General features: G+C 33.3%; 2 protein-coding genes across 2 annotated transcripts; one reads left to right on the top strand and one right to left on the bottom strand.

Annotated features, from left to right (window-relative positions):
- Positions 1-778: 778 nt before the first annotated feature.
- Positions 779-3,757, top strand: LOC136202070 (probable purine permease 5). The gene is made up of 2 exons (XM_065992524.1): positions 779-927; positions 2,543-3,757. The coding sequence occupies exon 2, from the start codon at positions 2,550-2,552 to the stop codon at positions 3,615-3,617; it is 1,068 nt and encodes a 355-aa protein (XP_065848596.1). The 5' UTR covers positions 779-927; positions 2,543-2,549; the 3' UTR covers positions 3,618-3,757.
- A 1,433-nt stretch (positions 3,758-5,190) lies between these two features.
- Positions 5,191-9,751, bottom strand: LOC136203944 (very-long-chain aldehyde decarbonylase CER1-like). Its single transcript, XM_065995157.1, has 9 exons — positions 9,692-9,751; positions 9,393-9,613; positions 7,770-8,005; positions 7,464-7,683; positions 6,999-7,374; positions 6,529-6,837; positions 6,350-6,451; positions 5,645-5,818; positions 5,191-5,370 (listed from the first exon to the last, which is right to left on the bottom strand). Exons 1-9 carry the CDS (start codon positions 9,749-9,751, stop codon positions 5,191-5,193), a joined length of 1,878 nt encoding a protein of 625 aa, XP_065851229.1.
- Between the last annotated feature and the right edge of the window lie 1,161 nt (positions 9,752-10,912).

Here is a 10,912-nt window from a genome sequence, read left to right as displayed (position 1 = left end):
ATATTTCAATGCTAAGCAACTCTAAAAGTTACCACTATATATGATCCTACAAATCATTATTTTCTTGTTTAAAATTGTTTTTTTATTGAAAAAAAAGAGATGGCAATGTTGTCAAAACATTGCATAGAAAAACAAGCAATCATAATGAAAAATTAAAAGGATTGAAAGTTGCTTAAAATATGACAAGTTTTTAGAATTTTTTATTTTGAGATCAATAATCAATATGTGACAGTTTCAATATAAAAATCATTGATTTTGCTAATCAATAGTCTTTTTTAGCAACAAAAAGCCCCACATATAACCATATACAAATCAACGAAATCACAAAGGTTATTTTTAAAATTATCTCTTTTTATTATGCTTTTTGAGTATAAATATTTAACTTTTAAAATTTCATTGTAGTAATTTTTAGTTGTAACAAGAGCATATTATAATTTCCCATGTGTATAGGGAAAGAAATCGGTGCGCCGACCTCCTTACGAGAAAGGCTTTCTCTTATCCGATTGGAGTGACTGATATCAATCAGACCCCCAAGACTTGCTGCAGATGCTGCAAAATGATTATCTGGGAGTTGCCCTTTCCCGGCTTGTTGCTGCTTAATGCGGCCTCCTAGTCCTGTGTGCTTTTTTTTTGTTCTTTCTTTCTTCTGTTGTTTCTTTTCCGGTTTGTAACAAAAAAAAAAAAAAGGAAAATAAAAATATTAAGAGGACATGATGTTACATATCTATAAATGAACAAAACAAGGCTTTGATTTGGTAAAATCTTCTGTGAACAACTTCAACCACAGAAATCTGTTGACTGATCATATCATCTTTCTGAAAAGTCAATAAAACCCAAATACCAATATGAAATTTAAAAATACAGCCTCATACATACTTAACTTGTGTTCACTTTGATACTGCAATAAGCTACTCTAACAAATTTAAGGTATGTTCTCTTCTTTACAATTTATTCTTATTTTGGGAAGAATTATGTTCTTTTTGTGTATCTCGAATTGGAACATCATTCAAACTGTAGTACCTGTGAAAAAGAAATACATCCTAGTGCTTTTCTATTTACTATTCAGAATTCAAAACCATATTCTGATGGTTTGAGAGAAAAAATAAAATTATAGGCCGGGTTAAAAGGAGGATGGCTCGAGAGAGCCAAATTCGGTTTAGTATTCGCTTTGTTCACGATGTGCGGGTGGACTCTTAAACCCATTAGAATTTGTGCGAAAGTCTTTTAGCTGGTTATTAGTCAAAATATTATAAAAGGCCTTACTTTATAAAGTTTATGCAAAAGATGTGAGATTGGGTTTTAATTTTCTCAATAATACTACTGTAAGTAGTGTGTGGGGATCCTTTAGAGTTAAAAAGCCTCTAGAGTTGGTGGAGTTGCAATCTCAACCATTAATTACAAAATTAATGGATGAGATTTAATTGATAAATTTTAATATTTAATTAGTCATTTATTGATCAATCAAATCTCATCCATTCATTTTGTAATTAATGGTTGAGATGATTACAACTCCACCAACTCTAGAGGATCCCTAGGCGTAAGTAGTAGTTTACTTTTTATCATCAATTTGTAATTCATTATCGGTCTTAAATTTTAATATATAGTTGAAAACATCTAGTAGAGTAGAATACAAAAATATATTATTTATTGTTCAAAACTTAATTTACCATTATAAATAATGGCATCGTAAAAGTTCAATTTTTCAACAAAATTTACTTAATATCAAATTCCAACTCATACCCGTTACACGCATTCCATGGATGAATTCAGCCGGTTGAATTTGACTGAGAATCACAATAACAGAAAGAAGTATATGACACTTGAATATTTTATACTAAAGAATGAGTATGCACTGTTTGTTTTTTTTTTTTTTTATTGACCAAGAGAGCTAAAAGCCCAGAGAACGGAGAAAAACAAGAGAGAAAAAAAAAAAAAAACAGAACAGAGCAGTTACAATCTAACAGTTCGGCTAAGCTGAACCCCCTGTGATCATCTAAGAGGATTCCCTGCATACTTGCACGAGGCACACCAAACTCATGGTGACCCAAAGAACGAGAACCTGCGAAGTTCGCCAGCCAATCCGCAGCTCTGTTGCCTTCTTTGTACACATGAACAAAACGAATATCCCAATCTCTATCTTGAATGTCATAACAACGTTGGATGAACCAAGCCAAAGGGTGGAGTAAGGAAACATGATTAAGCATGAAACTCAAGACAATTTTCAAATCTAATTCCACAATAACTTTTTTAAAGCCTTTCTTCCAAGCTAACAACAGTCGAAGATACAACCCCCACAGCTCAACCATCGCAGAAGTACAGTAACCAATGTTAGCTCCAAATCCGCTACACCATAGCCCTTTTTCATCTCTAATCAGCCCCCAGCCGTGGCCAAGCGCCTTACCATCAGTATTAAGTTTCAGCCACCCATAAATTGGAGGTTCCCACGAGAACTGGATACAAGTTATTGAGTCTCATCTTGTTATGAATACTTGAACTCTATACCATATTAAAAAAAATGACTTTGATTATCTAATTCCCTCAGGAAAGCAATGGACGAGGAAGCAGAAAAATCTACAATATCATTAAGTGAGAAAATGTGGAATTGGAAGATTCAATTAGTGGAAGCATACAAAAGAAGACCATTATCCTACTGGATTCTTCTACTATTGAGCAGTGGATTAATGCTTGTGGCATTGCCTGCTGCAGGTCTTACAGGGCGTATGTATTATCAAAACGGAGGTAAAAGCAAATGGATTATTTCATGGGCAACTATTGCTGGTTGGCCAATAACAGCTTTGATGTTACCTCCTTCTTACTTTTTCTTAAAAACCTATCCTACTCCACTTACCCTTCAACTTCTTCTATCTTATCTTGTGTTGGGTTTCATAAATTGTGCTCATAACATGATGTTTGCATATGCTTATGCTTATCTCCCAGCATCAACCGGTACACTTTTATCCTCTGCAATGCTTGTTTTCTCATGTTTATTCGGATATATCATTGTTAACAACAAACTCAATGCTTCAATCATAAATGCTGTTGTCATCATCACTGCTGCAATCACCATAGTTGCATTAGATTCAGATTCTGGTGATAGATATGACAATGTTAGCGATCATCAATATATCTGGGGCTTCATTTGGGATGTCTTGGCGTCTATTTTTCATGCGCTTCTCTACCCTCTTTACGAGCTTCTTTTTAATACCATACTTGGGAGAAGATCTTTCGTTGTTGTGTTGGAGCAAAGGGCGATGGTATCTATCTTTACTTTTGTGTTTACAAGCATTGGAGTTATTGTGAATAAGGATTTTGAAGGGATGAAATCGGAAGCTGAAACATTTGTTGGTGGAGTGACTTGTTATGTTAAGCTTCTTATATGGGTTGCAATAACATTTCAGTTGGGCGCAATAGGAATCACTGGGATTGTTTTTCTGGCTTCTTCTGTGACTGCTGGTGTTCAAAATGCAGTAGCCATTCCGATCACAAGCATTGCTGCTGTTCTTGTGTTGAATGATCCTATGTCTGGTTTAAAGATGATGTCTTTTCTCTTGACATTTTGGGGATTTGCTTGTTACATCTATGCCACTTCCCCTTCTTCGAATATTTCCTCAACCTAGATTTCGTGTAAGATATGGTTTCTTAACATTTATAAAAGTTATAAATATAACAACTTTATATGCTTTGTGAATTATGTATTAACTTTCTCTTACAACTGTAAACAATTATTTTCTAACTTACCAGTTTGCTTGATAAGAAAAGGAATTATATTTCTATATACCAGTTGATGCTTGACAAACTAAATTATTTTGAGACAGCAAATAATAATATCATAAAATTAATATGTCCCTTATAAAATAAAGTGTCATATCATTAAATAAAGCTGATATTAATGATTGAGTTCCATTATAAGGATATGCATGTGTTCATTAACGTGTACAAATATTGCATGTAATTAAATTAGAATTTATTGAATTATAGTGGCAAGAAACCATTTAATTAAATGCACAAATTTCAAAGAATAACTTTATAATTAGGCTTAATATCTTTCCAGCCCCCAAATTGTTCCAATACTGCAATTGACCCTACGAATTTAGACTTGTGATAACTAACCCTCAATTTGCTTATTTGGAACAAATAACTCCTAAGATAGATTAATATTTGTGATTTCGGGAATTTTTTTTTTTTTGCCTTTAGTTAATATATCAGTAGATTAGTTAGATATAGTAACCGATATTTTGGAAATCTTTTATATCTATATTGAATGTTTTTTTGGATTTAGGAGTTATTTGTTCCAATTGTACAACTTGATGGGTTATTTACTAAATAAGCAAGTTAAGAGGGTCAATTGTTGCAAGTCTAAGTTCGACGGATCATTTGCAATATTGGGATAACTTAGGGAGTTGAGAATGTATTAAGCTTGCAATTATTATCTTTGAAATCCCGCACTTGAATGTCTCAGATTGAATGGTGTACAAAATAGATCGATTCATGTAACAAAAACCATTTAATACAATTATTTCTCAAGTATATGTCAGGGAAAGATAGCGGAAAAAATAAAGATCACATTTTTAGAACCTGATTTTTACGATTTCTCCGTAGCAACTGAAGAATATATCATCATAGCCATGCTTTCTTTTTCTTTCCCACATGTAGGAACTTTGCTTTGAACTAAACTTGAAATGACTAGAAAATGGAGTAGAAACTAGTTTTGTTTTATCCATGTTAAACCGTTTTAGTACCTTCTAGATATAACTTTCTTAGGATTTTATACCACTTAAATTACACAAGAATGTAATTTTTGAGACGAACCTCTGATACCATTTATTGTGAAAGATAACATAAAGAATAAAGAGTCAATAAATGACACACTTAGAATCTGACTTCTCCAAGCCTTGTATAAATAAAAAGCACAAAAATAATCCTTTATATTTCATCCAGAAAATACTAATAAGAATACAATAATAATAATTTCACCAATTATTGAAGGCTAAACTCTTTCTTGGTTTATCGTTCAAGATGATTTTCTCTCACATATTTTTTAAACTCTTTGTACTTAGTTTGAATTCTATATGAGATTATTAATGAATGAAAACTTCGTAGACTTTACACTAAAAACATAAGCTAATTATAATTATTATTATAATTAGTTTATTTATCTTTAAATCTTCTTTCTTTTATTAGTAATATTTGCTACAATTTCTCTCTACCAACTGAGGTAGCTAGAGGCTTAAAACCATGTCGGAGAGCTGCTTGCCAAACTATGTCGACATTAAACATCTTGTCACCGTATTCGTTCACGTTCCATCCTTCTAACCCATGCACGATTCCTGCTATCCTCCATGCACTCATCACCCTTCTTGCCAACCAATTCTACAAATATGTATTCATAGTTTAAAAGTTTGCAAATACGGATCCACAGTTAAATGATCTATGAGTCAAATTTTGCAAAACCTATATGAGGTAATTTAGAAAGTTAGTATTTTTAATTGTTTTAGATTGCTTTTTTTAGGTAAATTTAAGGAGAACAATTTTTTAATAGAATATCTGAGTTTACAAGCTGCACAAATAAAAAAAAAAAAAACTTGCATTGTGTATGCAAATTGAATAAACCATAACTTTTTATTTTACCCTTAATTTAATTTACCTCACAAGAATCCACGTTTAAAAGAGATGGCGGAGCTTCCATTGCTGGTGTGATGTAATAAAGGCAGTCCTTGCGGAATATCTTGAGAGGAAAGTGAGACATGGGAATAAATATTGTTCCTTTTGTTGCCTTGTCTTGCTCCTCTTCACTTAATTCATCACCAACTAGCCATGTCTGATACCTCCAAATATTTATAATTCATATTCATGTATATAACACTTGTATTAATTATATAGTTAGATTCATTAATTTCTTAATTAGTTCTCATCTAGTTAAGTAGAGTCATAGAGTGTTTGATTAGAAGGGAAACAACTATTGAATTTGTATAGTCATATCTACTAGTTACTAACAACAGCCAATAATAAACCGGTAATTTAAGCGGTCAAGTGCATATGTTCCACACATGCTTCTACTAACCAAACCAACCCTAATTCGTTTTGCTCTCTCTTTTCTTTTTTCCCAAGTGACTATTATCCACCTTGCTCCATCTCTATGCTCGGCTCCCGTTACTCAATATTGGAGATATTATAATTGTGTAAAAAAAAAATATAAAATAGATGTTCTATTATTAAAACATAGAAGGAAATTAATGTTGGTACTTTAAATTTTATGGAGTCTAATTTGATTATTGACACAAACATGTTAGACGGAATAAAAACTAAAAAAAGTAAAAGATTGTATAATTATTTTAAAAATACAATGTACCTTGAGAGAATAATTGGATGAAAGAAAGAGATTATTGCATGAGGGATGAGCACCAAAAGATTCCCTAAGCTTCTCATAGTCTTCCTTGAGGGGAGTTGCTACCTGAAGGAATCAAGTTGGTTTTAATATTTTTGAAAAAAAATAGAATATTAATTATTGAATATAAATAAATAAAGAACCTGGATTCCTCTCCGGCATAGATTGAAGACAACAGCAGAAGCAACCTTACTAAGCTTTCCCGTAAAAAGAAGTTGAGTAGTTCCTATGGGAATGCTATTAACGATAATTGCTACTGCTAAACTACTTCCATCCACCACCTTTATTTTTAAGCTTGGATGCCTCGCACCATATATCTCATCATTTCTATTCATATATTCTGCCTGATTTAGGAGTCCAAGACTTAATACTTTCACACCCTTTTGATCTGCTTCAATTATGGCTTTCTCTATCATTTTATTGATCACTTCATTTTGACTTTTCATGTAGTACTGAAACATTGAAAAAAAATCCAGAATCTAATGTCATCATATTAGAAAAAATGGATTATAATACATCGTGATGTCTCGTTAGCCTTTACAATTGTTTAAAGTAAAGTTTGTTTGGAATAAAATCCCATATGGTAGTCAAATAAAGAATAGATGGATCATACTTGATATTTGTACTTGGGTATAGCCCAGGTTTGCAAAATGAGGTTGTGCAACCGGTTAGTCTCAACCAAAAAAGTGGTACCAAAAAGCCATGTTAAGGCCATAGTGAAGAGGGTAAGAGGCCACAATAAGTAGAGATACCATTTGGAAGATATGGGATTAGAAGCAAAATGGGCAAATCCAAAGTGTAGGTGGTAAATGGAGGCAGGGCTTGTTAAATGGGTAAGGTGGACCACATCTGCTACATCCTCTTGTCTTCTTAGGGATTTTTTGTAAAGACTATCAGTAGATTTGTGCAATGTTCCATATATATAATCATACAAAGGCATGAATAGAGAATAGTTGGTACGAAATTGCGTATGATGCAGAGAATGGAACCTGTAAATTAACAAGAATAGTAACGAAAATGTCAATATGATACATTAATGATATCGTATAAAACACGAAACAGACACGTGAGATCTTACGAGGGAGTGTAGATGATGTATTTGAGCAGAGGGAAGACGGTGAAAAGCCAGTCAGGGATGATCTCAAAGTTACAGTGGCCCATATTGTTCATGAAATCAAGAAAAGTAAGGTAACCAAATAAAACTGATATGGAGGCGGTTCCTGTAAATGTTGCTGTCATTAAGGGTATCAGCAAAATAATGAAGTAGCCTATGATTTCCGCAAACGGATGAATTACAGCTGCATGATCCATCCAAAATTCAAACAATTATTTACTAAAATAACACAAAATAATGAAAAATTAAGTATAGTTAATAATAAATTACAAGTAATGGGTTCGGTGACGATGGAGGAATGATGGTGGGAATGGTAGCGGGAGTAGAGGAAGTGGTGGTGTAGAAGACGGTGAAACCAGTAATACAGAAACTCCACAGGCCCGGCATGCAGTAAAATTGCTATTATTATACCATCTGTTCTCCAAATGGGTAAATGGGTTGAAAAAGAAGGGAATATCATTATAGTTGTGTAAAACACAATCCCACTCAACAATATCTGATCATCCCTGCACCCATTTATTCATATCAGTAGCGGAACCAGAACTAAAAACTTGGAAACTTCTGCTAATTCCGTCGGTATCATCGACTTTGTCATAAATTCTATAGTAAGGATATAAAATGGATTTTTTAATTGTTTAGGCTGCAGCAATTTCTGTCGGTAAATCTAATTTTCTGTAGGGACTCTTTGTAGCTGAGGATGTAATCAAGCCGAGCTTTGATGTGCTCATGCTCGGCTCTCCAAAAAACTTAACGAGCTCGAGTCCAAAATTTTGTTCGTGAGCTGCTCACGAACAATTCATAAATTATATTAAGGGTTAATTTCAAATATAATCCATGTGGTTTCAAGTTTTAGCAAATAAATATCTGTGGTTTGATTTTGAACAAATAAATACTTGTGGTATGCTCTGTTTTTCAAAAACGCGGAAACAGATGATGACACCGTCTATATGCTGACGTGGCCGAGGGTAATTTAGAGAGTTAATTTCAAATAAATTGTTGTGGTTTGCGTGTTTTTTTGCAAATAGGTACCTGTGGTTTGGATATTTTTGCAAATAGGTACCCGTGGTTTGGATATTTTTTCAAATAGGTACCCGTGGTATAACAAACCATAAACAAAAGCTTAATTTAGACAAATACTCGTGGTATAACGAACCATAAACAAACGCTTAATTTAGGCACATAGGTACCCGTGGTATAACAAACCACAATATTTGCGTAAATTAAGCATTTGTATATGGTTTGTTATACTACGGATACCTATTTGCAAAAACATCCAAACCACGGGTATCTATTTGTAAAAATATGCAAACCACATTTACCTATTTGTAAAAAACACGCAAACCACAACAATTTATTTGAAATTAATTTTTATTGACTAAATTACCCTTGGCCACGTCAGCATATAGACGGTGTCTTTACCGTTTCCGTGTTTTTGAAAAACGGAGCATACCACAGATATTTATTTGCTCGAAATCAAACCACCCAAAACAAACCACATGGGTTATATTTGAAATTAACCCTTATATTAATTTGAAATTTCTGTAACATAAAACTATGTAGTTTTAAAATCTAGGAAACTAAAGTTTATACTAAAATACTCTTTTACATTTCCATCTTTATGAAATATTACTATTGAAAAAATAATTTAACCAAACTTGTGTTTATGAGTGTGTTCATGAACATTATAATCAAGCTTGCTCATAAATCTATAATCGAATTTGCTCGTGAGCTTTTAATCCGAGTTTCACCGTGCTCAAAGTCGGTTCGTTATATATCGAATCAAACGTGATCGAGTTTTTATCGAAGCGAATATTGAGCCACTTATGAGAGGCTCGGCTCATTTACATCCTATAGTAGTTGCGGGTATTATACGTATATAAAAAAGAGACTGACCAGTTGTTTTCCCTGTCAATTTGGTCAAATTCAATGGGTTTATCAACAATCTTGTTATTTCCTTTGGCAGTCCTGTAGCGAGAAAAGCTAATCCAGAGTTGGTTGTGAAGCATTCTCCACAAGAGAATTGGAAAGACTAGAAAAGTAGAAAGGTCATTTTGTCCTCCTTTAACCAAGTAGGAGTAGGTGTGCCCAATCACCCATGGACCTAATATCATATGCTGCATTCATTCTATTTCATTTTTATTTAACACAAACACAAACACAATAATAATCAAATAAAATCAATGGGATCAAACCTTATAAGTTCCAAGAGATTTCCATGGCCACTCTGTGAGAATTCCAGGTGTACTAGCCATATTATTTCCAATTACTTACTACTTCTGCACATATGGGTTCATTCTTAAAACATTATATAATGTGTTTGCTCCAGTATTGACATATGTTTAATGTGTTGTTACCGACATATGTTTAATGTTCTTTTTTTTTTTATTGAGAAAATGTTTAATGTGTTTTTAAAAGGTATTTTTCAAGGGTTTTCTTTTTAAAAAATACCTCAAACTTTTGAACTTTTGTATTTAATTTCATTAGTTGACCCAAAGTTTTGAATTAAATTCAAATTTGACCCAACAAGGGTGAAAAACAATCAACAAATAATAGTTTTGATTGAGTGAAATACTTAATGAGTGAATCCCAATAGAATTTTAGATTTTTTTTAAACCAAGAATTACTAATGCACCTCAATTGGGCAAGAATATAACATCGCATTAGTAACAAAACTTGGAACATCAAATAAAAAACGTAGGATAATAATATAAACGAGCCGACTGAGCAATAGCATGAGCCGCCTCATTAGCTTGTGTTTGTACAAACTTGAATGAGTAAGAGTCATTTAGAAGAAGCAAGGACTGGCCAACCAAGTCATTGAATTTTGACTGATCTTCATTACTAGAATAAATAGCATTAACAACAATCTTAACAACCAAACCAATGAACTCTCACTGATATCCATTACTTGAATCAACGCCAAACCCTCACCTTCTTTTACTTCCAGTAAACCTGGGAGGATTGTCGACCGAGCAACGATGAAATCTCCTTGGACATTACAAAGAATAGTCCCAAGACCCACTTCAGCAAACATTGCAAAAAATGCAGCGTCAATATTGCATTTATAAAATGGTGAAGGAGGAGGATGACAACCTTGGCAACCCATACCCTGTTGGAGAGAAGTACAGCTGCGAATTTGTTTGACCCGTAACCAAGAACATAGTGTATCCATAGGTAAGAATTTGATATGTTCCGGTGATGTGGAGATATGATTCCAAAACTTGTCATTACGAAATCTCCAAAGGCTCCAAAACAACATCAAGAATATGCCAGAGTTTACTTTGGACACACTAGACAATATAGAGAAGAAGAACTGCACGAAGCTATCCTTGTTCCAAGCCAAACACGCCACTGAATCCGTAAGACCAGCCAAAACCCAAACCTCTCGAGTGATATGACATCCAATAAATAAG

This window comes from Euphorbia lathyris, chromosome 8, assembly GCF_963576675.1.
Source record: "Euphorbia lathyris chromosome 8, ddEupLath1.1, whole genome shotgun sequence".
Classification (NCBI taxonomy): domain Eukaryota; kingdom Viridiplantae; phylum Streptophyta; class Magnoliopsida; order Malpighiales; family Euphorbiaceae; genus Euphorbia; species Euphorbia lathyris.
Note: the sequence above shows the minus strand (reverse complement) of the source record. Positions and strands in the feature narration are given on the sequence as shown.

Excerpts from the sequence above, each read along its gene's own strand:
- LOC136203944 (XM_065995157.1), bottom strand. The coding sequence starts at position 9,751 with ATGGCTAGTACACCTGGAATTCTCACAGAGTGGCCATGGAAATCTCTT. Across the intron at positions 6,452-6,528 it reads TATGCCGGAGAGGAATCCAG|GTAGCAACTCCCCTCAAGGA; the intron begins GTTCTTTATTTA and ends TGATTCCTTCAG. Across the intron at positions 5,819-6,349 it reads CATCCAATTATTCTCTCAAG|ACATGGCTAGTTGGTGATGA; the intron begins GTACATTGTATT and ends TGGAGGTATCAG.
- LOC136202070 (XM_065992524.1), top strand. The coding sequence starts at position 2,550 with ATGGACGAGGAAGCAGAAAAATCTACAATATCATTAAGTGAGAAAATG.